Source organism: Podarcis bocagei, assembly GCF_964188305.1.
Source record: "Podarcis bocagei genome assembly, chromosome: 16".
Classification (NCBI taxonomy): domain Eukaryota; kingdom Metazoa; phylum Chordata; class Lepidosauria; order Squamata; family Lacertidae; genus Podarcis; species Podarcis bocagei.
This window is the reverse complement of record NC_138142.1, coordinates 32,515,734-32,541,965: the sequence shown is the minus strand read 5'-3', so window position 1 is coordinate 32,541,965 and position 26,232 is coordinate 32,515,734. Positions and strand designations below refer to the sequence as shown.

Sequence of the window (26,232 nt, the reverse complement as noted above, 5' to 3'; positions counted from 1 at the left end):
TGAATGAATGTTTATTATTATGACTAATAGTAAAACCAGAATTTCAGCATAATTTTTTCATAAACATTAAAACGGACAAAGTGGAATTTAACAATCAATATACAGTACCAATTAAATGGATTTAAAATATGTATCCAAGGAAATATAAACTCAATGATTTAAAAAACAACAACAGAAGAATTTGACTATGAGCGGTGTCAATTTATGACTGTGGAACTGTGTGATGGAGTAGCTAACTAAGTATGTTGTTTGGTTGTAAGTTGCTCTGGGTTCCCTTGGGCAAGATAAAGTGATTCACAAATTTAAATAAAAACAACTGCCACTTCTGTTTGAGGGAAATTCTATTGTTTTCTCAGCATCTCAAGCTGCATAATTTAGTCACAGAGAATATAATACCATTCTCCCCCCCCCCCAAAAAAAAACAGAAGTGTTTTCTTGCACTTACTGCTCACTTTATTGATTTGTTATTACATTCACATCCCAACTTTCGTCCAAGGAACTCTCGTCCCCCTCCCATTTTATTCTCACAACAATTCTTTGAGGTTGGTTAGGCTGAGAGGCAGGGACTGGTTCAAGGTCACCCAGTGAGAGCTTCATGGCCAAGACGGGATTTGAACCCTGGTCTCCCAGGTCCTAGCCCAGCACCCTAACAACTACTCCGCCAGTGGCTCTGTTACCGCACAGTAATTGCATAATAACTCCATCATCTGGGAGGAAAGCTTGGCTTTCTGAAACACATCTGACGTGTTGACTTTTTAAAGGGGTGTGAAGGGTGTTTACAAGGATGACTGAAACAAGCTGGCATCCCACAACTCACGTTGTGTTTTGGTTTGCAGGTCCACTATTGGAGGCTACAGGGAGTCAGTGCCTTCAGCTGAAAGGGCCCAGGGCTCACCAAGGGTCAGCGTCGGGACGCAAACAGAGGAGTCCTCCATGCTGGAGGCAAAGCAGAGCCAGTACCTAAGCAACGGGCACCTTAAGCAGACGGAGAGCTCGGTGGTTCAAGGACAGACAGACCAAGCCCCTTCCACCCTTGGACAGACAGGCTTCACAGAGGGCTTAGCCAGTGGAGGCCCTCTGGAGACCGTTAAGAATTCCTTTGAGTTGCAGGCCAAGGGAGGAGGAGACCCAGGATTTGCCTTGGAGTTGCAAAATGTTCAGGAAAAGCAAAAGGAGGAACCCCAGGCTCGAGGCACTGGTTGCCACCTTCCTAGGACTTGCCCCCACGAAACTCAAGACGTCGGGGAGCCTCCCCTTGAAGACAGCAGAGACAAAGTCTCCGGCGTGGGGCAGTCCCAACCCCCAGCTCAGTCGCTGGGTCAGCTCCCAGCATCCCCTGAGCCTCCTTTGGAAGTGGGGAGCAGCAACAGCAGCAGCAGCACCCCTGCCTCACCGGTCCCAGCTGTGCAGAGTTTGATGTCCAGCAAGAAGGAGCTGTGAGTTTGAAGGCTGAGGGAACTGGGCTGGATTCTTCTGGGAGAGAAACAGAAAGAGGGGCGAGTGTTTCATAAGGTTATGATTGCTCTGGATTTAGTCTTGTGGGTGTTTAAAAATAAATAAAAATCAGCAAAACTCTAGAGTCCTATTCCCGGATCCAAGAGAAAAAAGGTTGCTTAAGACATGGAGTCTATCTGCCAGAGACCATAGCTTCCCATATGCATATGCCTGGGTTTAAGGCTGGGCAGAGATGAGGTTTAGTTTAGTAGGTTGGAGCAGAGAGCCAGGATTCCTAGGTTTTCTGTCTGATTCTGGGTGCAGGGAAAGACCCACTCATGGCTTGATATTATGTGAAGAGACTGTGTGCTCCCTTCTCCCCTTGCATGATCTGATTCATTTATTTGCCTCCTTTTGTACATGTTTTTTTAATTCAATTGACATATCCTGAAGAGTCTCTGCCAGTTAGTGTAGGCAGAGCAAGATGGACCAATGGTCTGACTTGATATGAGGTGGATTCCTGTGTTCCAGATACTAGGAGTGAGAGCAGTGCTATGTCTTTCTCCCTGAGCTCCTTAGCTTGGTGCCCTCAGGTATGGCAGAGGATGTTGCCCCATTGCTGGTGTTGAAGATCCAGCTGCCTGTTTAGTTGGATTCAGTACATTGAACATATGTGAACATATGTTCCACCCCTGGTGTGACTCACTTAGGGTCAGGATGTGATCGTCCTGTGGCTTCCTGCACACCTGTTGAAAACTGATTAATCTACTGGATGGATTTAGGACATTGGCTGGGAACGTTTGTGGCCCAGTGGGACAGATCTTTACCTCTCCCCACCCCACAGGACAACTTTAGCAGGTGGGTGGGACCACCCACATGTCAATCATCTGACATCCTAACTGACAGCCGATGACAGACAGGTGGGTTGCCCCACCCAACTGCCAAAGTTGACCCACGGGATTGGGGGGAAATGGAGACCACTCAGGATTGAACTTCCCATTCACCAGCTGATAACGTGGTTCTCTCCTGCTCTCCAGCCAAATCTCTTCTGCTCCACGCCTGACACCAGCTGGACGTGGTTGGGGAAAGCTTCCTCAGGGGCCAAATCAGGAGGGCTGGCGGGCCAAATCTGGCCCACAAGCTGGAGGTTCCTGATTTAGGAGAAAGGGAAACACTGGGGCTGGCGCTGTCCATAGACAGCCATCTCAGGCAGTTGATTTTGGGTATCATGAAGGAAACAAAATGGGAGCCAGTTATTTATTTATTGCTCCATATTTCCTGTCAGAGAAGAGGAGAGTCGTTTGTGAGATTTTCTGCCTCAGATGCCAAAATCGCCTGACCAACTTTGGGTCTGGTGTGTGTTGACTTGGGGATGCACACATTCACCTCAGGCAGCGAAATGTCTCAGGTCGGCCTTGTCTCTGGGTCACTTATTGTCCTGTGATTCACCCTTTCTCTCCCCCTCTACCATTCTGAGCTTCTTTTCCTGCTTGCTCAGAGGAGCCCGCCCCTTTCTCTCTTGGCTGAATTGAAGGTTTGGTAAAAACCAGGCTCTATTTGCAGCTGTGGGCAGAGCGTTGCCCCCACACCACAAGGCCAAAGGCGGCAGCTTCTTCTTCTTCTTCTTCTTCTGGCTGTGAAGAGCTCTTCTCAGAAGAAAGAGCCTGTCTTCTGCTGCCACTGCCACTTCTCCTTAGAAGAAGGGGATGACCAGGGTTGCTCCTTCTCAGTGGCCTAAAGCACCCTGAGGAGAAGCAAATCAGCCAATATCCGTGGGTGCAAAATAGACTCACAACATAAACAACTTCCGCTCTTGCAGGCAAAGGACAACAGGGGAGTTTTTGACTGCGGGATGCCTCTCTGTTACTTATTTATTTTATTTAACACAATTTCTGTTCCACTGGATTGTAAGCAAACCTCTGAGTGGTCTACAAAAACAATGATTGAGTTGCATCCATAAGAATGTAAGAAGAGCCTGCCCGCTGGATCAGGCCAGAGGCCCATCTAGTCCATCATCCTCTTTGCACAAAGGGAAGCCCACAAGCAGCAGATGAGCGCAAGGACAATGCTACAAACTTGTGATTCCCAGCAGGTGGTGTTCAAAGCTCTACTAGCTCTGACAGTGGAGGTAGAACGAATGCACTCTAAGTTGACCCACTAAAATGAATGGACCTGAGTTAGGTTTTGTCTGTTAATATCAATGGGCCTACCTGGAGCAGAGGTGCTTCCAGCTGACCTGTTTATTGAGGATTCTTTCCGATTTGTTTGCAGGGAGATTGGACGAAATTGGCTATTTGATGAACATTCCACTCTGATTTATTTGTGGGGAGCACCAATCATGTTGCACGAAGGGAGGTTCCATCCCACCCTTCCCAGTGCATTTTCCTGTCACTTTTCTTATTGCAAAAAGTCTGATCTTTCAGGGAAGTGAATTTGTTGTGCAAGAGCTCCAAGTCAGTTCTATTTGCACATCCTGAATTTGCCTATATGTTCTTGAGTCCCACCTGAAAGTAGCGACAGTCTAGCCCTCTAGGACTAACGTTGGATACGACATCATAGTGCGGCACCTCACCTAGTCCCCCTTTCTTTCTTCCCCAGACTGCGGAGAAACAGCTCCTCCGACAAGCCCTCCAAAACCAAGCAGCGTCTCTCCAAGAAGGCAGCATCCTCAGCCAACCTCTTCAACCACTCCAGCAGCTTTGAGAAGTGAGGCGCACACAGGCACCTACCGTGTATCACCCCAATTTTTCTGATTTAGGGACATGAGTGGCATTTGGTTGTATTTGCCCCGAGGGTGGGGGAGCCTGCACTCAGTGCATGTTCAAAAGCACAGTGCCACCCCAAGGTTGCACTCTGGATTGTTTATTTGGAGATGCCCAGGGGCAGTCTGCAAAAAAGAAAAAAATACACTAATAAAATATAACTTCAATATCTTAAAAGAAAGGGGGGGAGGGAATACATTTTAAAATATTTGCCTGGTGCCAGAAATATAACCATGGTGCAGATGGGCTTTTCTGGAGAGGGAATTCCACAACCACAGTACCAACACCAAAAAGACTCTGCCTCCCACTTCGGAATGGGGGGGGGGGATTTGAGTCAGTCCACATTTAAAGGCAAACCCGGTTGATTTGCATTTTCCAAAACAAGGTATGAACCCAAACACAGCTATCTTTTGAAATTTGAATTTCTCCAGACTTTTCAATGCAGTTCTCCAGCCTAGTAATTTGTATAGAAATGCAGAATGTGTGCATAGAAATGCATATATTAGTGAAAATAAAGTACAAAAAAATCATTGTATTACAGGGAATAGGTATTGAGAGATGTTTGCACTAAAATGCTGGTGAATTTGCAGGAAGATTTTAAAAAAATGCAAATAGATGTGGAATTGTGGGGAACTGAATTTAAGATTGGAAAAAATGAGGTGCTGAGAGAAATGGAAATGGACAGATTTGCACTCTGTCTCTCTTTCTGGTTGCTGTCCACCTTAACTAACACTGCAGGGCACCTGGAGGAGGATTACTGAAGATGATCTCTGGTGACTCTGGCTGCTCCTTATAAGCCAGGGATAGCCAACATGGTGCCCTCTGGGTGTTTTAGTTTCCAACTCACATCAGCCTGCATGGTCATTGATCGGGGATAATTGGGAGATGTAGTCCAAAATATCCAGAGAGCAGCATGTTGGCTAATCTGTTATCTACAGCACACACAAATACACATAAACATAGACACACACCATATATTGCCATGTGGGATTTGGTTATGTTTGCTCTGTGGGGAGTAATAGGGTATTGTGTGCATGCTCAGAGGTAGTGTTCTTCCCAGTGCTATTTTTCTAAAAAAAGGGGTGCTAGAACAAAACACAAACACCTCCCTTGTTCTCTTAAAATGGCAATGGCGCCCACCTGAGAGGTGCTGGAACTCAGTTCCGGCTGAAAAAAAGCCCTGGTTATTCCACAGTTCATTTCCTTCTAAGTTACCTACCACACAGGTAAACCCTGACCGGCCCCTTTAATGCTCTGTTTTCTCTTTGCAGCCGAACAAAGGATCCCTCCCTAAGTCCAGGTGAGCTTTCAAAGTCAAGGATGGTGAAGGGGACAATAAAGCTGTTTGGTGGGTTGGAGATGTAGGTTGGTGAAGGCTGCTCCAGGCAAAGATGCAGCCCCTTCTTCTTTCCTACAAATCCCTAATGCTTCCTTCCTCTCCCTCTGCATAGGGCCACTGAGCGCTCGACGGATGCACCAAGGTGAGGCTTCAGAAACAATTGCATTGGAGGGTTTGGGAGAAGAAAGCAGGCAGGAGTTTTTCTCCCTCTGTCTGAACACCAGAACTTGGGGACGTCTTATGAAGCTGAAGGTTGGAAGGTTCAGGACAGACAAAAGGAAGTCCTTCTTCACACAGTGCATGTGGGAGTTTGTCCCACAGGAAGTAGAGATGGTCACCAGATTGGATGACTTTAAAATACAATTAGGCAAAATCCAGAGGATAGGGCTACAAAGGCTAACTGTTGGAGGGGGTATGCTTCTAAGAACGTAAGAATAACCCTCCTGGATCAGGCCAGTGGCCCATCTAGTCCAGCATCCTGTTCTCATAGTGGCTGCCAAGATAACTGTGGGAAACCCTCCAGAGGACTCTCCCTTCCTGTAGCTTCCAGCAACTGGTATCCAGAAGCATTGCTACCATCTACTAGTAGTAGTCACTGATGGCCTTTTCCTCCAACAAGTTATGAATACAGTCGTACCTTGGTTGATGAACGACTTGTGAGTCAAACGTTTTGGCTCCCGAATGCTGCAAACCTGGAAGTGATTGTTCCAGTGTTTGAACGTTCTTTGGAACCCAAATGTCCAGTGCGGCTTCCGTGGCTTCCGATTGGCTGCAGGAGCTTCCTGCAGCCAATCGGAAGCTGTGCCTTGGTTTCCGAACATTTTGGAAGTCGAACGGACTTCCGGAACAGATTCTGTTCGACTGTAGCGGTTTCTGGAAACTGCAGGAGGGGAAAGTGCTGTTGTGCTCAGGTCTTGCTTGCAGGCTTCCCATAGGGATATATAGCTGGCTGCTGTGAGAACGGGATGTTAGACATGGACGGGTCACTGGCCTGATGCAGCTGGCTCTTCGTAATGGAAGACAGAACATCTGGTGGTGCCTGGGGTGGAGTTAGGCCACACCATACATTTAAAGCACTCTTGACAGCACTTTAAACGGTAATGGAATCATCCAAAGAATCCTGGGAGCTGTAGTTTTGTTAAGAGTGCTGAGGGAGGGCTGGATAGAGAGGCCTGGGGGTGTGGGTTGTGTTTGACCCCTAGGCCTGAGGTTCTTCATCCTTAAGATAGGAGCCTAGGCAAGGTTTTATCACTTGATTCTCCTGGTTGCATCAGGAGTCCTGAAAAGTGGGTGATGCTTGGTCGTTTGAGGGGCAGGACCTCCATAGCAGAAGACATGCAGATTGACTTTTTGGGCCAAGGTGGGTTTGGCATTTGTTGTGCTCCAGCTGCTGATGCCCACCTGTTCCCTCCTTCTGTTTTTCTGTCCCTTTAGAAGGACGTTCCACGAAGATGTTCCTGCGTGGCCGCCCCATCACCATGTATATCCCTTCCGACTTCCTCAACTACGAGGAGCTGCGCATGGAGCTGCCGACTGAGAAGTTGAAGCTGGACTGGGTGTATCCTTTCAGGAAGGAGGAGGCCTCCTTCTTTGTTCCTCTGCCCTCCCATCCCAGCCTTTCCTAAAGCACAGTAGCCACCACAGAATAACACTGTTTCCCCGGTGAAACCCATTCAGGGAGGGGTAGCCAACCTGGTGCCCTTTGGGTGTTGTTGGACTCCATTTCCCATGAGCCTCAGCCAGCATGGCCAATGATCAAGGATGGGAGTTGTAGTTCACCAAGCTGGCTAATGAGAAAATGAGAGACTGAGAAGAATAGACTGAGAGGAATAGAAATGAACAGATAACGCTCATCCCCCCTCCCCCCCTTTCTCTCTGTGTTTTATGCCTTACCCCACATGGCAGTGGCACCTGGAGGAGTGCCTCTGAGGAGCACTGACTGTGCCCTATAAACCAAAGGTAGCCAACATGGCGCCTTCCAGGTTTTTTGGACTCTATTTCTCATCAGCCCCAGCCAGCATGGCCAATGGTCAAGGATGATGGGAGTTGTAGTCCACAATGTGTGGAGGACATGAGGTTGGCTATCTCTGAATTAAAGCATGCAGATCTAGGGCATAGGAGGAGGAATGTTATTTAAATTTACACTTAGCTTCTACCTTCTCTGTTTTTTGTTTCTAGCTGACTAGGTTGAGGGAAAGAACTGCAGATCAGTGGTAGAAATCTGCTTTGCATGGAGAAGGTCCCAGGTTCAATCCTCAGCATCTCCAGGTAGAGCTGGGGTGAAAACTTCCTGCTTGAAACCTTGGAAATCTGCTGCCAGTCAATGTAGACAACACTGAGCTATATGGATCAATGGTCTGATGGGATTAGGCAGCTTCCTATGTTTGTTTGTATTATTATTATCATTATCCCAGCCTTCCTCCAAGAAGCTCAGGGTGGCATACACAGATCCCACACTTTTACCCACACGACAACCCTGAAAGGTAGGTTGGGTTGAGAGTTAAGCAAACCGGTTCAAAGTCACCCATTGAGCTTTGCAATTGAGTAGGGACTAGCACCCAGTTCTGCCTGGTTTGAGTCCCACCATTTGGGCCCCTGAAATAGTGGGCTCCCTCACAGGGGTGTTATCACAAAAGATGACAGAGCCATCACTTGAGTCCCCAGTGACACAGAGAGCAGGCAGGCGTGGCTCCCTTGTCCTCCCCATTTTGCATTTGTGTCGGTTCTTTGCTCCTTGACGCCCGTCCCAGATATGGATACCGAGGCCGTGACTGCCGCTCCAATCTCTACGTGTTGACGTCAGGAGAGCTGGTCTACTTCATTGCCTGTGTGGTTGTGTTGTATCATGTGCAACATCGCACACAACGCCACTACCTGCGGCACACTGACTGCGTGCGCTGGTGAGTCGCGGGAGCCATTTCCCAGACCCGCAACCTGCTCCAATACTCCTGTGTATATTACCTGTATGTACACCCACAACATGAGGGACGCAGGTGGCGCTGTGGGTTAAACCACAGAGCCTAGGACTTGCCAATCTGAAGGTCAGCGGTTCGAATCCCCACGGCTGGGTGAGCTCCCATTGCTCGGTCCCTGCTCCTGCCCACCTAGCAGTTTGAAAGCACGTCAAAGTGCAAGTAGATAAATAGGTACTGCTCCGGCGGGAAGGTAAACGGCATTTCCGTGTGCTGCTCTGGTTCGCCAGAAGTGGCTTAGTCATGCTGGTCACATGACCTGGAAGCTGTACGCCGGCTCCCTCAGTCAATAAAGCGAGATGAGCGCCGCAACCCCAGAGTCAGTCATGACTGGACCTAATGGTCAGGGGTCCCTTTACCTTTACCTTACACCCACAGCACAGGGACAGGCGCAGGAAACATACAGACAAACACTTGTGCTCACTCTCCCATGATGCAAGAAATAGGCACTCCACTACAGACACCTAGTCTCACCAGTGGCGGCTGGTGTCCAATGGGACTGGTAGACTGTCATTTGCCAAAGCAAATCACAGGCAGGGACAGAGCCAATGACAGGCAGAGCCAACCATCCTCACTGCATCACTGAGACAGGAGGAGGGAAAAGCCAACAGGCACAGCGACCCGCTGGCCTGGTTGTAAGTAAGTAAGTAAGAAGGCAGGCAAGTGTGCAGGGCTCGGTGGCTGAGAGCAGGCTGAGGTTGGTGGGGCAGCACCCCATTCACTGAAATCATCCAGCAGAGGCAGATTAGGGGAGTGTGACTGGTTCGCCTGCACTGGGTGCTGAACCAAGAGCGTGGTGCAGGAGGCACCGCAAAGATCACTTAGAACGAAAGGCAAGAGGTGGGGGGGGGTATGCTGAATTTTGACGTTGCTTTGGTCCATGGGGGGTGAGGGCGGAGAATCTGATTGAGCAAAGTGGTTTTCACCTTCTCTGGAGCGATGGGGTTAGGAGACTTTGAGTTTGGGAGCAGATGGTGGAACGGGCCCTTTCCTCTTGTGATTCTGTTCTTTCTCCAGCCTAGCAGTGCATCCTGACAAAGTCCGTGTTGCTTCAGGGCAGATGGCTGGTGTGGACAAGGATGGCAAGGTAAACCCCTAGATCTGGGAGGCACCCAAGGCCGTGATTTCCCCCCTCATTTCAGCTACATGGCTTACAAGTTTTTTGTCCAGAGATAAGATTAATTGGCTGCAGTGGTGCCATCAGATTTCAGACTTTGGGGCAGAGAGGTTTGGGGCTCCACTCAGTGAAATGAGCCAGAGTGCTCCCAAACACAATAGGACTGGTGGCCTTTCACATTTTGAAGTAATGCAAAATGCTGCCCAAACCAGTGTTCTTCAACTTTGGCACACAGATGTTGCTGGATTATGCAGGGATTATGGGATGATAGGAGCTGTAGTTCAACAACTTGCTTTTAATTTCTTTGTGCTTTTAACTTGTTCTTAGCTTGTTATGATTTCATTGTTTGGTTTTACGTTTTTACATTGCTGTAAACCGCTGAGATACAGCGTTATGATACAGTGGTATATAAATATTTTTGTAAACAAATAAACTTCTGGGGATGCAGGGTTGAAAAACATCTCTTCCTGCCTCCCAGTCAGACCACGCTAGGTCCAGAATCTAAAATTACTTAACTGCCCCACTTCCTGGTTACACAGACATTAAAGATGGAATTCAGTAACCTATCAAAACAGAATGCGCTTAAATAGCAAAATCTTCTATTGGTCTGGCTACTGACAGCAGCGAAAGTACAAGTAATGCACTCCTTCAATCAGCAAACAAAGCGTTATGAGGTGTGAATAACAAATGGAACCCATTAATAAAGTGTGTGTGCACGCACAAATCAAAAACCAAGCAGGTGTGAGTTACCTGAGGAAAGGAAGATATTCGTGTTATTAAAACATAACATTTCAAAATTAATTACTCTGTGATAGATAGATAGATAGATAGATAGATAGATAGATAGATAGATAATCCATTTGAATTAATATTCTGCTACTAGCAAACTAGCAATGTGCTTTCTATATGGAGTACTGGCTTGTTTTGATCTCTACCTCTTTTTGCTCTACCTCTTTACACAGAGAAGCTGAAATATTTCTCTCCCCACTCTCCTTACAGCCTCTGCAACCCTCTGTTCACATCTGGGACTCGTCCAACCTTAACACCCTGCTAGAAATTGGTCAGGGCAGCTTTGAGAGAGGAGTTGGTTCCCTTGCTTTCTCCACGGCTGTGAGTGTTACAACTTCTCCATCCTATACGTTGGTTCAAGGAAAAAATAGGTATATAAAAAGGAGAATTTCTGGATGACAAGATTTGGGGCAAGTACTCTTTGGTGAGAGGACCCCAAGAGAGGTTTAAAACCACAAAATATGCAGCAAATTGTGGAAATACATGATGTTAGACCTTTAAAATATGTGCCCTTTAAAGTGAGTTCCAGAATATCCCTTCAAAAGTTTATTTCCAAAGTCTTACACTTCCCTAAGCACAGAAAAAAATCCCACGTTTGGTAAGTTAAAAATGGGTTTACTTATGAACGCTTCAAAGGTCAGGTTCATGTGTTTCAGAGCACAGACAGTAAAACTTATCTTATGTACAAAATGGTGAAAGTTCCTAAATTATTAGTATAGGAACTCAAGATTGGCTTGTGAGAGCCATGCGGTCTGAGTTGGAGCAATCATTTCAAACGTTTTTTTACATGCTGAGCTTCTCAGGTAGACCTATTTCCTCCCAATGTGACGTAGCTAAGCCTGGCAGAACAACTTACTTCATGCATTAATTTGACTTAAGCATGTTGGTTATATGAGACTGGTTATCCCACACTAAATACTATTATACATGCATTCTCTTGAGCGCTGATCCTTATATATCATTTTTATAATTACGTATATATTCCACTTTTAAGTTTGATAAGTTAACCCCATAGGTCCCTGAGCAAGCAGTGAGCTAACTACTTCACACCATAATGCAGGCATAGGCATACACGGCCCTCTGGCTGTTTTTGAGACTACAATTCCCATCATCCCTGACCACTGGTCCTGTTAGCTAGGGATGATGGGAGTTGTAGTCCCAAAACATCTGGAGGGCTGAGTTTGCCTGTGCCTGCCATAATGGAACCTTGTGTTATGACCATAGGGCCCATCATGTAGGATGCTACTACCTACAATGGCTATGTTCTCCCTCCACTGAATGAAGCTCATGGACCACTGGTGGTCCCCAGATCACAGCTGGGGAACCTCTGTGGTAAAGCATCCCCTTGACATGCAGAAGGTCCCAGGTTCAATCCCTGGCATCTCTAGTTAGGGCTGAGAAAGACTCTCTGCCTGAGACCTTTGGAGAGCTGCTGCCAATCAGTGCAGACAATATTGTACTAACTCTCTGTAAAGCAGCTTCCTGTGTTCCTATCTTCCTCCAGGATGAGGGGGCATACTTATGTGTGATAGACGAGTCCAACGAGCACATGCTGTCTGTCTGGGATTGTGCTCGTGGCACCAAGCAGGCTGAAATCAAGGTGAGTACTGTGGTGGTGGTTGTTATTTGAACTTGTTTGTTGCCTGTTACACAAAAAGATCTCCAAGCAACTCACAACATATTTAAAAAGCACCAAGATAAGTTAAAAAAATAAAATACAGTGGTACCTCTGGTTACGTACTTAATTCGTTCCGGAGGTTCATTCTTAACCTGAAACTGTTCTTAACCTGAAGCACCACTTTAGCTAATGGGCCCTCCCGCTGCCGCCACACCGCCGCTGCACGATTTCTGTTCTCATCCTGAAGCAAAGTTCTTAACCCAAGGTACTATTTCTGGGTTAGCGGAGTCTGTGACCAGAAGCGTATGTAACCTGAAGCATATGTAACAGTACCTCGGGTTACATACGCTTCAGGTTACAGACTCTGCTAACCCAGAAATAGTGCTTCAGGTTAAGAACTTTGCTTCAGGATGAGAACAGAAATTGCGCGGCGGCAGCAGGAGGCCCCATTAGCTAAAGTGGTGCTTCAGGTTAAGAACAGTTTCAGGTTAAGAACGGGCCTCAAGAATGAATTAAGTACGTAACCCGAGGTACCACTGTACATGGTAATAAGAACACATGCACACAAAAATACATTCAGTTCATAAAAAATATACGCAAGGCAGCCCCCAGCAGCAGCAGTAGAAGGTTTGACAGTCTGAGTAACAGCAAACAGCCTCATTGCGGTCCATCAAGAGTGGTCACTTGGTGTTGAAAAGGTGTCAGCAAAGGCACCAGGTGGGCCTTACTGTGAAGAGCTTCCACAACTGGGGAGCCAGAAGACCCTCTCTCTTGTCTGTGTGGAGAGGCCTGGCTTTGCTGTCTCGTCTGATTTAAACACGGTGGGTGGAATTTGACTTTGCACTATTACAATTGTTACACCAGTGCAAGCATTTTTGTGAAACGGCAGCTTACCCCCCCCAAAGGATAATCATAATACATAAGAAACAAAAGCATTAAAATAATTCTAATTGTATAAATAGCATAGTTAAAAACACCATGAAGGCCCAGCAAAAATATTAGGGTTGGCATATGAATGAGTCAGGGTAATATGCAGCTTAGCAAGGAGGTCATTCCACAGAGGCAGAGACACCACCTAAAGAAAAAAAAGAATAAAATGATAATAATACTAATATTTTGGGTGGTGGCTCCTCATAACATCATCTCCATCATCATAATCATAGTCATCATCACCATTATTATTATTATTATTATTATTATTATTATTATTATTATTATTATTTACTGCTTAATGCCAAAATAAGCTTCGAAGTGATTTACAAAGCTTAAAAGCCAGTTATAAAAATATAAGCATCCATAATCCAAGTGCACATTGAAACAATCCCATTAAAATAAAAGCAATGTGAAAAGTGCCTTTCCTTCAGATCATTTCAGGGGTGCGGAGGGTTGGTCTTCCCTACACACACAACTAAGGTTAAAAGGCACTTTGGGAGACTTACAACACTTTGAATAATCCTTGTGGGCATCTTTGATGGTGCTGAGAGGCCACATCACCCTGATACCTTCTTCCTTCCACTCCCCACCCATGTTGTCCTCCACCCATCCACCCCATTGCACCTTGCAGAGTACCAATGAATCTGTCCTGACGGTGGAGTTCAACCCGCAAGACAGCAGCAACATAATCACCACTGGGAAATCTCATGTCTATTTCTGGACCTGGAGTGGAAACAGCCTAACAAAGAAGCAGGGAATCTTTGGGGTGAGGCAGTGCTGCAGTGTGTGTGTGTGTGTGTGTGTGTGTGTGTGTGTGTGTGTGTGTGGTAAAGGGGGTCGTTGGTAAAGTTGGGGGCCTTCAATAATAGAGAACAGGGTGGGAGAAGTAGGGAGGGAAGGCTTCCAAATGCCAGGCCTTAGATGGTCAACCCCAATTCTTTCCTCGGTGAAAATACGGGTGCTAAACGTGGTGGCAGAAAAGACCCAGCACATTCTCAGATGCACCCTTTTTAGCTAGCTACAACTGCCTTAAGCCCTGTCTTGATAACTTAATGGTCATATCCACGCTATATATTTAATTCACATTTAAATCACATGGCTTCCCTCTAAGAATCCTGGGACCTGTCATTTGTTAAGGGTGCTGGGAATTATAGCTCTGTGAGGGGCAAACTACAGTTCCTGGGATTCTCGGTGGGGGGCAGGCTGTGTGGTGTGGGTATGACCAATGTCTCTGCTGACATTTCACTCTGTCCCAGTCGATATTCGCTACTCAAACATCTCTCATTGTTTCCATGCCTTGCCTGACGGTAGTTGTTTGTCCAAGTTAATCTTTCTCTTTTCTTCTCCCCATGCAACTCCTCACACAGATTCCCAGATCACTATGCTATCATTTGCTAACTTCAGTGTTTTACCCTGGGCAGAATTGCAAGTGCAAGTTCCTGCTTGAACAGCTTCTTCTTCCTCCTCTTCTTTTTCTTTCAACAACCCAAAATCACAGTAGCAGTGTTACCATATACAAATAAAAGGGGGGGAAAGAACGAAATGGTAACACACCAGTATAAACCAAAGCCTACATATTTCCCAAACTGGCATGGGCGGCGGGAGCAGACTTTGGTAATAGGGCGCCTTGAGCGAGGACAAGATTTGGCACTGCCCTCTCCCTAAATATTTCTTCTTTTCACAATAACACACTTTTTATTTATTATTATTTTGTGCCCCCTCAGCTTGGCGCCCTGTGGGGGGGGGGGGACAGCACGCACTGCCCCAAATCCAGTACTGCAGACAGTGAATGTTTGGCATCTAAGTCCAAAGCATAATAAATAAAATCCCACCAGATGGTGTAGAAGCATTCTGGATCCACCATCCCTTTGAAGACACAAAATTTATGTGTTTGTTTTTCCCCCACAATAGCCAAACTCCGTCAGTTCTTGTTCTACAAAGACAAATGTAGATTCCTCCCCTCCCCCCGAAATTTTCCATTACTGTACTGGGCGATTGAAATCCTGGCTGCAGCTTACATCTGTGTTGAAAGTTATTTAGAGCAAATAAGCTTTCATGCTGTCATTAATAGAGAAGCCTGAAGAGGCGATTTAATTATTTTAGATATTTTTTGATAAACATCCTGCTGGAACTTTTTGATACGGGAATGAACCTTGTCCGGTTCTTCCCAGCCATCATTGTATCAGCATCTCCCCTTCCTGATCTTTCCAGAAATACAAGAAACCCAAGTTCATCCAGTGCTTTGTGTTCGACACCAACAGTGATGTCCTGACCGGAGACTCGGAGGGCAACATCCTGACTTGGGCCAGGGTGCCTGCTGACATCCGTACGCTGGGCAAGGGGGCGAAAGGTATGCGAAGGTGAATGGTAATAGCAGACCATGGTCTGCTAGGGTGGTTCCTTGGGCATATGCTGATTTGCATACAATTTGCATATGCTATGGGATGTGGACTGACACAGAGTTAGAAACGATTACAGGGGACTCCCCACTTGTGCGCCGTTGACTTGCATGTATACGCGTGGTGCTGGGAAATAATGGAGGGAGAGAGCTGGAGAGTCCTCGTAACTTGTAAAGAGATGCTTCCTGGAGCCCAAAGAGGACTTCAGTTAGGTGGAGAAGAGACTGGAGGCTCAGTGGGGCTTTGTTTAGGCTGCTCACCTGCCCCGCCTAACAGCTGATGCGTGAGGTAGCGCAGCAGGAGCAACCTCTTTTCTGTGTGTCCTCCAGTCTCCAGCCAGCCCCAGAGCTTCAATTCCAGTTGTGGATATTTTTGGTACAGTGGTACTTCGGTTGTCGAACGCAATCCGTTCCAGAAGACCATTAGACTTCCGAAACGTTCGACAATTGAGGCGCAAAGGGTGGTCTGCAAAGTCAGTGGATAAAATTGGGGGGGGAATGCAGCGGAAGCCGTTCGACTTCCAAAAAGCGTTCAAAAAGGGAAGCATTTATTTCTGGGTTTTTGGCTTTCAAAAACTGAAATGTTTGGCTTCCGAGACGCTCAAAAACTGAGGTACCACTGTACGGCATTTTAAAATCTGGAATAGAGAGACAGCGGCTGAGCAGGCATTTAAAGGGTGTTTGGAGCGTGCTCCCCAATTATGCGGTTTAGATATACAGTGGTACCTCGGCTTAAATACTTAATTCGTACCGGAGGTCCGTACTTAACCTGAAACTGTACTTAACCTGAAGCACCACTTTAGCTAATGGGGCCTCCTGCTGCTGCCGCACCGCCGGAGCACGATTTCTGTTCTCATCCTGAAGCAAAGTTCTTAACCTGAAGCACTATTTCTGGGTTAGCGGAGTCTGTAACCTGAAGCGTATGTAACCTGAAGCGTATGTAACCCAAGGTACCACTGTACAATGGAGAAGCGAACAAGATGGACCAGTGGTCTGACTGTACAATAGGGCACCTTCCTATGTTCCTATGGAGAGGCATGTCAACAGAGAACCTGGCACTAATCCCCATGTCATGTCACCAAAAAGGAATACAAAACTGAACCAGGGTTTGACACAGGTGTGTTTTTACCTCTCTTTACAGAGACGTACCAGATCAGCAAGCAAACGCGAGCCCACGAAGGCAGCATCTTCTCTCTCTGCCTGTGCCGCGATGGCTCGGTGCTCAGTGGCGGTGGCAAGGACCGGCGCCTGGTCCGGTGGAGCCCCAGCCTCTCCCTGCTGCAGGAGGTGGAGGTAAGGGAGGTGAATGGATCTGTACAGCAGCTATTGGAGATTGCTTGGCGTACGTTAATAACCACCATATCCTTTAGCTTTGGGGTGGCTAAGCTCATGTGGACAGAAGGCCACATTCACCCTTGGCCAACTCTTTGGGGGCTGCGTGCCAGGGGTGGTTGAAAGTGGGCATGGCCACCTCACACATTTTCACTTGCAGCCTGAGGTACACACACACACACACACACACACACACACACACACACACACACACACAAAGTATCCTTTCTGACAGATCTGATGATTAAAGAAGAAGCCATTTGCATCCCTATCAAAGCAATGAGCTCTGTTCACCCCAGCCATGAGTCTACTTCAAACATTCTCCCACCTTTTTGCCCCAGCCACCAGAATCAGTAGGGTCTTTGGGCTGGGTTTTTCTTTTACTAAAATGTGCTTGGGGATCTGGGGTTAGCCTCTTAACTGCTTTTGGCCCTCACTGTAGGTTTGCACCCGGAAGGGAGGATACACCTTATGGTTAAGGCTTGTTGCTCAATTAAAGAAACATTTGCCGATTTAATCATATGAATTTTAAAAATCTCATCAGATGGTTCCCTCTGGTTTTGTTTGACTCGCTTCGAGCCCATCCCTGATAGAGAAAAGTGAGTTGTTAGAAATCAGGCTTCCTCCACCTTGGCCCTCCAGATGTTTTGGGACTACAATTCCCATCATTCCTGATCACTAGTCCTGCTAGCTAGGGATCATGGGAGTTGTAGGCCAAAAACATCTGGAGGGGCAAGGTTGAGGAAGCCTGCTATAAATCCTTATAAATAACAAAAGTAAATAAGGCAAAGTAACTTGAAGCATTGAATTTCCAAGTGGGCATGTGGCCCTCGGAAGGTTGCCCAGAAGCAAATGCGGCCCTCAGACTGAAAAAGGGTTTTAATCCATCCTTGGGTGAATCCATCAAACAGACCAGCTTTATAATGCCTGCTGCTTCTTTGTTAATCAGATTCCGGAGCAGTTTGGTGCCGTCCGCACCATCGCCGAGGGTGACGGAGGGGAGCTGCTGGTAGGGACCACACGCAATGCCCTGCTGCGGGGGAGCTTGGCGGAGGGCTTCCGGCCCATCATCCAGGTAAAGGGGTGGGTCTGGTCTGGTCTGGTCGCAGGGCCTCCTCCTCAGCTGCTCCTTCCTTCTCCAGCTGCTTCTCAACGCTCTTCCTTTGCAGGGGCACACGGACGAACTGTGGGGGCTGGGCACTCACCCTTCGCGGGACCTTTTTGTCACTTGCGCCCATGACAGGCAGCTCTGCATGTGGGATAGTGGGGAGCACACGCTGGCTTGGAGCACCACACTGGAGGTAACTGGACCAGGGAGGGGAGGAACGTGTGGCATGGCCCAGGGGTGTTGGCAGTGCCATTGATGTGGAATGGCCAGTGGACACAGAGAATCAATTTAGATGGCTTTAAAAATAGGATTAGACAAATTCATGGAGGGCAAGGCTATCAGCAGCAGCTTAGCCATGTTGTCTATGTTTTCCCTGTTGGAGGCATTATGCCAGTTCCTGGGAAGAGTGGGAAGAGTGCTGTTGTGCTCATGTCCAGCTTGCAGGCATCAGGGTAGACAAGAAGTGTTATTTCTCCATGATCATCCTACACAAAGCGGACACGAAACACATGAAAGAAGCGAATTCTTGCCCTGTTGGAGATTTCATTCAGCAAAGAAACCCTCTCTGGCTTCTAAGATTTTAATAGCCATCGGCTAACATGCTTTGGTACTGTAAGGGTTAGAAACTGAAATTAAAAACAAACAAACAATGAAAACTGCACATAAGAACTTAATGTATTTACTCAAATCTAACGCTCACCTTTTTTGGCCAAATTACGTTGCAAAAATTACGGTGGACTTTAGATTCAATGGCACATTTAAATTTGACAGCAAATACGGTTTTTTGGTTTCAAGGTTCTGAAAAGTGAGGTGCACGTTAGATTTGATGGTGCATTAAAGGTAAAGGGACCCCTGACCATTTGGTCCAGTTGTGGCCGACTCTGGGGTTGCAGCACTCATCTCGCTTTATTGGCCGAGGGAGCCGGCGTACAGCTTCCGGGTCATGTGGCCAGCATGACTAAGCCGTTTCTGGCGAACCAGAGCAGCGCACAGAAATACCGTTTGCCTTCCTGCCAGAGTGGTACCTATTTATCTACTTGCACTTTGACGTGCTTTCGAACTGCTAGGTTGGCAGGGTTGTTGTCGTTTAGTCGTGTCCAACTCTTTGTGACCCCATGGACCAGAGCATGCCAGGCACTCCTGTCTTCCACTGCCTCCCGCAGTTTGGTCAAACTCATGCTGGTAGCTTTGAGAACACTATCCAAGCGCCTCGTCCTCTGTCATTCCCTTCTCCTTGTGCCCTCCATCTTTCCCAACATCAGGGTCTTTTCCAGGGAGTCTTCTCTTCTCATGAGGTGGCCAAAGTATTGGAGCCTCAGCTTCAGGATCTGTCCTTCCAGTGAGCACTCAGGCTGATTTCCTTCAGAATGGAGAGGTTTCATCTTCTTGCAGTCCACGGGACTCTCAAGAGTCTCCTCCAGCACCATAATTCAAAAGCATCAATTCTTTGGCAATCAGCCTTCTTTATGGCAGGATTAGACTTGAGTAAATATGGTAAGATGAACGTGCTGGTTCAGGGCAATGGCCTATCTACTCCAGTATCCTGTTCTTCCAGTGGCTGATGAAATGCCTCTGGGCAGCCCATAAACAGGATGTTAGAGCAACAGCATTCTCCCTCCACTTGTGATTCCCAGACATTGGTCTTCAGAGGCATAATGTCTCTGACAGCAGAGGGGAAATATAGTTGACATGGCTAATATCCACTGATAGCCTTGTCCTCCAGGAGTTTGTCTAATCCTCTTTCATAGCCTCTTTCCACCTGACTGGGGCAGTTCTGTGCTTTGAACACACTGAATGAATAGCACCATATCCAGTTAGCTACCCTATGTCATGATAGTATTTACAATAAATCTCATGTCGTTCCTCTTTCTCTCTTCTCTAGGAGACAGGGCTCTGTGCTGACTTCCATCCCAGTGGGAAAGTGGTCACAGTCGGGTTCAGCTCTGGACGGTAACTACTTGTTCCACCCCACCCTCGCCTCAACTTTTGCACACTTGGGAAGGGCAACCCTGCTTCGTTAGTAAGGGTTGCCAATTTCTTTTCTGGCCTTGAGAACACCTGTGTGAAAAGCAGAAAACCAACAGGCTAAACTTCCTTCCTCCGGCCGGAATGCAGTTAGTGGGGGAGCTTTGTCCTGTTAAATTTCAGCTTTCTGTGCACCTGCACACCGGAAAAGAACTGTGCCCTTTGGTGTGGTCACTGGCTGCTGAGAAAATCTCTTGTTTTCTCCCTCCAACAGATGGGTGGTGCTGGACACGGAGACACAACAAGTGTTGTCGAGCTACATAGATGGGAACGAGCAGCTCTCAGTAGTGCGCTATTCGCCAGGTTAGGCCATTGCTTCCTTTTTCACCAGTTCCTAAGTTTCTACATAGGAAACTGCCTTGTATTGAGTCAGACCATTGGTCCATCTAGCTCACATGCATTTGCATGGACTGGCAGTATCTCTCCAGGGTTTCAGACATCTGAAGGCAGCCCTGTTTTGGGAAGATTTAATGTTTGATGCTTTGTTCCTTTACCTTTTATTGGAAGCCACTCAGGGTGGCTGGGGTAACCCAGTCAGATGGATGGGGTATAAGAAATAACATTCATTATTTTTTATTATTATTATTATTATTATTATTATTATTATTATTATTATTATTATTATTATTATTATTATTATCAGCTCTACCTGGAGATGCCAGGGATTCAATCTGGGACCTTCTATATGGAAGGCAGATGCCATACCACTGAGCAAAGATTCCTCCCCTAAAAATAAAGGCAGATTCCAGTCCTCATGGTTCTAGCTGGACAGCTGATTTAAATAAGAACATGGGAAGCTGTCTCATCTCAAGTCAGATTGCTGGGTCCATCTAGCTTTGTATTGTATATACAGTGGTACCTCGGGTTACATACGCTTCAGGTTACAGACGCTTCAGGTTACAGACTCTGCTAACCCAGAAATAGTGCTTCAGGTTATGAACTTTGCTTCAGGATGAGAACAGAAATAGTGCTCCAGCGGCGCGGCAGCAGCAGGAGGCCCCATTAGCTAAAGTGGTGCTTCAGGTTAAGAACAGTTTCAGGTTAAGAATGGACCTCCGGAACAAATTAAGTACTTAACCCAAGGTACCACTGTACTGACTAGCAGCAGCTCTTCAGGGTTTCAGACAGGGGACCTTTCCCAGCCATTATTGGAGATGCCAGGGATTGAATCTGGGACCCTTCTGCATGCAAAGCAGATGCTCTGCCACGGAGCCTTCGCCCCCACCCCAGCCTTTCCTGTTGGGGAATTTGTTTCTTTGTCCTCCCCCTGCCTCTAACTGTGCTTTTACCTTCTTTGGCAGATGGGGAGTTCTTGGCCATTGGCTCCCACGACAATTTCATTTATATCTACAGCGTAGAGGACAGCGGGCATAAATACACCCGCTTTGGCCGCTGCACGGTGAGCATATTACTGATTGGTTCATTGGTAAGCAAAACCAGACCAGATGCTTCCTAAACTGCACACTTTCTCTCCCTGCACTCCAGGGACACTCCAGTTTCATCACACATCTGGACTGGTCCAAGGATGGGAAATTCATCATGTCCAATTCTGGGGACTATGAAATCCTGTACTGTAAGTTCCATGTCTGAGCGGGAGGGGAAGGAAGATACATGTTTTCTCAAGGTGAAAACCTTGAGATGACAACTTCCGAATCACAAACCTCTTTAAAAAAAAAAAAATCTTCTGCCCTGAAGTGCATTGTGCGGTAATTCCTTTGGCTACCAAGGTGTGGAGCTGTTGTTTAATTTCTGCAGTAAGGCCCATTGGTTAGGGAAAGAGAAATTTGGGAGAAGTCCCTGAAGTGGTGGAGAAATTAAAAGTCCTGAGCCTTTGGTTAATTCTGAGACCTGATAGTTGTTCCCATGTGGTGATCTGGTCTCTCTTTGCTTCCAGACCACCTGTTTATTGAGCATTCACTGTGATTAGTTTGTGTGGAGCTTAGATGACACCATATATTTAAAGGACATCCAACATACATTTAAAGTACATGAGTCCCCCCCCCCCCTTCAAGAATTCTAGGAACTGTTGCTCATTAAGAGTTCTGGGAATTGTAGCTCCGTGAAGGGGAAAACTTTAGTTCCCAGGATTATTTAGGGGAAGAAGGCTGGTCGCCGAAGAATTGATGCTTTTGAATTATGGTGCTGGAGGAGATTCTTGAGAGTCCCATGGACTGCAAGAGGATCAGACCTCTCCATTCTGAAGGAAATCAGCCCTGAGTGCTCACTGGAAGGACAGATTGTGAAGCTGAGGCTCTAATATTTTGGCCACCTCATGAGAAGAGAAGACTCCCTGGAAAAGACCCTGATGTTGGGAAAGACAAGGAGGGCACAAGGAGAAGGGGACAACAGAGGACAAGGTGGTTGGACAATGTTCTCGAAGCTACTAACATGAGTTTGACCAAACTGCGGGAGGCAGTGGAAGACAGGAGTGCCTGGCGTGCTCTGGTCCAGGGGGTCACAAAGAGGCGGACACGACTAAATGACTAAACAACAACAATGTGCTTTAAATGTGCAATGAGTGTACTTTCAGTGTGTAGTGTTGAACTGCCCAAAGTGTTATTCCACATTTTCTAGTGCATTTCCTCATCCCTTATAGCAAAAGTTTGGCTTTCTTTGGAGGGAGCAGGCAGGTTTGGCGCACAGGTCTATCATTTGACTTTAATTGTGCAACCTGAAAATGCCAGTATAGGCCTGAATTGTTGCTGTCATCTGTCTGTCTCAGGAGTGCGCTTCTGAGGGTGAAGTCATATGGCTGCTGCGTTAGCAGTACTGGAGTGACCTCCCCAGGGTGCAAGTCCAGGAAGTGTCTATGGAGGTACAGGGTTGCCCAGAAGACAATAACCCCCTCTCGGCCTGTGACTGAATTGTACCGGAAAATATCAAGATCCTAGGAGTGCCCTCTCTCTGGGCAATAGCCGGGTATCCTCTGCAAAATTAGCCCTTACTTTTGCATGTCTGGTTTTCAGGGGATGTGGCTGGGGGTTGCAAGCTGCTGAGGAACCGCTTTGAGAACAAGGACCGTGAATGGGCCTCGTATACCTGCGTGCTGGGCTTTCATGTTTTTGGTGAGTTTGGAGGCGAGATAAGAAAAACAAGCCTACTCCATTGGTTTTGTTGGGAAGCTAACCTGCTGGGTTCTATGTGCTAACCTAGCACATGGGGGGGGGGGAGAGAACATAGTCAGGCCATTGGCCCATTTAGCTCATTACTGTGTACTCTGACTGGCAGCAGCTGTCCTGGGTTTCAGGCAGGGAACTTGTCCAACTGTACCTGGTGATGCTGGGGACTGATCCTGGGACCATCTGCATGCTCTCTGCCACAGAGTTGCATCCCCTCCCAGTAAGATTCTGGCCTTGGTTTCATCTTGTTCTCCATAGTACTCATCACATCTCACTTCCCCCTCTCTCCTTCCATCTGCTCACAGGGGTGTGGCCTGACGGATCAGATGGCACCGACATCAATGCACTTTGCCGCTCCCACAACGAGCGGGTGGTGGCTGTGGCAGATGATTTCTGCAAGGTGCACCTCTTCCAGTACCCTTGCGCCAAGCCCAAGGTAGAATGGCGTTGACTTGAGGTGGGGTGGGAGAAGAGGTTGCTCGTAGGCAAGGATTAATTCAGCTCTGAACTGGGCTAGGCTGGGGATAAGGACATGAGTTCTGTCTTCTGATCCCCATTCTAGGCTTGGGTTGATTTCCTTGACTTCAGAGGGTACCGCCCTGTACTTTCAAACTTATCCCACACTGCAGGCTGGATCCTGGTGACTCTAGGCTCTCCCAACCTAATCCAGTCTCTTATGGATCATAGGCAAGGCTACTTTCGCCACATTCCTGCATCTGTGCCACTCAGCTAACATTTAAGGGTCTTTCTAGGCCAAAAGATGCTAGCTGTTGTTGAACTACAACTCCCATCATCCCTTATCATTGCCTATGCTGGCTAGGGCTGATGGGAGTCGCAGTCCAGCAACAAAATCTGGAGGGCACCACATTGGCTTTCCTGTTCCCGGAACATCCCCTTGACGATGGCACCTTTTCAAAAAGTTTACCCACCTTTTCTTCTTTTCCACAGGCACCAAGTCACGTCTATGGGGGCCATGGGAGCCACGTCACCAATGTGCGTTTCACGCACAACGATGGCCACCTTATCTCCATGGGGGGCAAGGACACCAGCATCTTCCAGTGGCGAGTGGTGGGTGGCAGTCTTGCCCGCAGCCAATCCCTCTCTTCTGCCTCAGTCTCCTCCCAGGATGCTGGGGTCAGCACCTGAAGCCAGCGGGAGGGGAAGAAGCAAAATCTCATACCCCAGTATGGTGACTAAGCCTTTGCAAGAGAGGATGATGGGGCTAACCTCCCATCCCCGTGACTCGTTCTTGTGGACTAAGTGCTCAGGTTGATGGATCCGTGGGAAGGCGGGAGTCTCTTCTCCCTGCCAACTTAAATTTCCTTTGGCTAACAATGTGATTTGCTTTATTAACATAAGGGTGGGATCAGCCAGGATAACTAGCAATCCTAGGCTCAGGAGATCCGGCACCGTGAAGGAAAATGTCTAGCCTGTTGTGTGTGAGAAGGCAGAGAGACCTGTTCCTTGTCTCTCAGACAGGGGGTTTTTGGAGAGAAGGACTACTTGTGAGTGGCGAGGGGACGGGGTGTAGATTGGGGGACCTCTCTGGAGAATGTTCCCTTTGAACTTCAGTGATGTTCCCCTTTCAGGCCTGAAAGACGCTGGATTCTGTTAAGTCCAGTGAAGATGGGTAAATGTCTCCATCCACACACCCCTCCCCTTACTGCCATCCTTCCGTACTTCGTTTACATTCCTAGTGATTCTGGCAGGGGCTGGATCTGATGTGTAAATAGCAAGCGCAAAGAAGGGCCTTAACACTGTGAGAAACGAAAAAATAAACCTTTGCATCCAGAGTTCTGCTGTTCCCTGTCTTTTTTTCCATCCTGGACGTGGTGAAGGGGGGCGCAAGGACAAGGACTGCAGCAGGAATTTGCGGCCTAGCTGGTAACCATGGTTACCCAACAACACAGGATAACCTGCAGTATAATATTTCAACTCCCAGTGACACCAGTTGTGTGTTGGGACATATTTTTATAGGAGAGGGGAGTGAGGGGAAAAGATAACTTTTTTTTTTAAAGTGCAGCTTCAGTGCTGAGTTTTGAAACCTACATGTAGTCAAACAATGACCATATGCCCCATAAGTGGCAACTGTAACAGAAGCCTGGGCCCAATTCAATGTATGTGAAGTAGAGAGGGGCAGGAAATGTTTCCTTTGCTGAAAAAAGTGTGTTTCTGTGTGTGCACATGGTTGGGTTGTTTCTGAAACAGACGAGGAAGATACCAGTATTGCTTATTATTGTTGCACTTTCCCAATCTCTGAGCAGTGCGAGATTCCAGGGTTTCCAAGTACGCTTTAAGCAGGGTCCATGTTTCCTTTTGGAAGTGAGGCACAGTGGAGACTGTGGTGTTTTAATGACAGATGATTTATTTACACATATATACAGCTTGAGCCTACGATGGAGGGGTTCACAGCATTTACACGCCAATAGGGTCTTGCTTCTCCCATAGCTACAGCCCTGGATTCAAACAGCCATCAGCCATCGTGCTCTGCCTGCTACTTTGCTTCTCGATTACATCACTCCTCACTCCAACCTCTCTAACCTAAGATCTGGCTTTATATTTTAATTAACCCTGAGTTGAGATTTGCCATCTCATACCAAGTTCCTTTGGTCCTTTCTAGTCTTCTTGATTACTTGTTTTGTTTTGTTTTGAAATCTAAGAGGTAAATGGAGCAAGTACAGTGGTACCTCAGGTTAAGTACTTAATTCGTTCCGGAGGTCCATTCTTAACCTGAAACTGTTCTTAACCTGAAGCACCACTTTAGCTAATGGGGCCTCCTGCTGCCGCTGTGCCGCTGGAGCACGATTTCTGTTCTCATCATGAAGCAAAGTTCTTAACCTGAAGCACTATTTCTGGGTTTGCGGAGTCTGTAACCCGAAGCGTATGTAACCTGAGATACCACTGTCTCTCCTAGCACATATTTAGCAGCCCTAAGTTCTTTTGTATAACAGATGGCATATGAATATGCAAAAAGCCTGCAGTTTGTGTGCATGTAACTTGTGTACATTCAGCTTCATACACTTGGAAATTAAGAATAAATAAATAAAAGGGGGTGGAAAGGGATCCAGGAAAAAAGACTTTGGCAATGCCACCCACCACTCCACTCAATGTGTTTTGACTATATGCATTTTTGGCTTTAGGCGTGATCCCCAGAATGTAACCCCTGTGTTAAGTCTAGGGCTTACTGTACTTCACATTTGTAAAATAGTCGGTCGTGCCTCACAGGGTTGTTGTGAGAATAGAAAATCACTCTGGGCCCTAAGGGCATGGCGGGCTTATAAGTCTC

General features: G+C 47.1%; 1 protein-coding gene across 1 annotated transcript in view; it reads left to right on the top strand.

Annotated features, from left to right (window-relative positions):
* The window catches only part of EML3 (EMAP like 3), a 37,512-nt gene extending 12,773 nt beyond the window's left edge, over positions 1-24,739 (top strand). The window contains exons 4-24 of the mRNA XM_081173277.1: positions 837-1,436; positions 4,033-4,140; positions 5,468-5,496; positions 5,648-5,677; positions 6,970-7,093; positions 8,286-8,435; positions 9,525-9,594; positions 10,624-10,734; positions 11,918-12,013; positions 13,596-13,730; positions 15,176-15,314; positions 16,504-16,655; positions 17,644-17,769; positions 17,864-17,995; positions 19,685-19,752; positions 20,042-20,130; positions 21,129-21,226; positions 21,313-21,400; positions 22,794-22,892; positions 23,252-23,382; positions 23,895-24,739. Coding sequence (XP_081029403.1) covers positions 837-1,436; positions 4,033-4,140; positions 5,468-5,496; positions 5,648-5,677; positions 6,970-7,093; positions 8,286-8,435; positions 9,525-9,594; positions 10,624-10,734; positions 11,918-12,013; positions 13,596-13,730; positions 15,176-15,314; positions 16,504-16,655; positions 17,644-17,769; positions 17,864-17,995; positions 19,685-19,752; positions 20,042-20,130; positions 21,129-21,226; positions 21,313-21,400; positions 22,794-22,892; positions 23,252-23,382; positions 23,895-24,092 — 2,773 coding nt within the window. The 3' untranslated portion in view covers positions 24,093-24,739. The remainder of the gene's footprint in view (positions 1-836; positions 1,437-4,032; positions 4,141-5,467; positions 5,497-5,647; positions 5,678-6,969; positions 7,094-8,285; positions 8,436-9,524; positions 9,595-10,623; positions 10,735-11,917; positions 12,014-13,595; positions 13,731-15,175; positions 15,315-16,503; positions 16,656-17,643; positions 17,770-17,863; positions 17,996-19,684; positions 19,753-20,041; positions 20,131-21,128; positions 21,227-21,312; positions 21,401-22,793; positions 22,893-23,251; positions 23,383-23,894) is intronic.
* Positions 24,740-26,232: the final 1,493 nt, after the last annotated feature.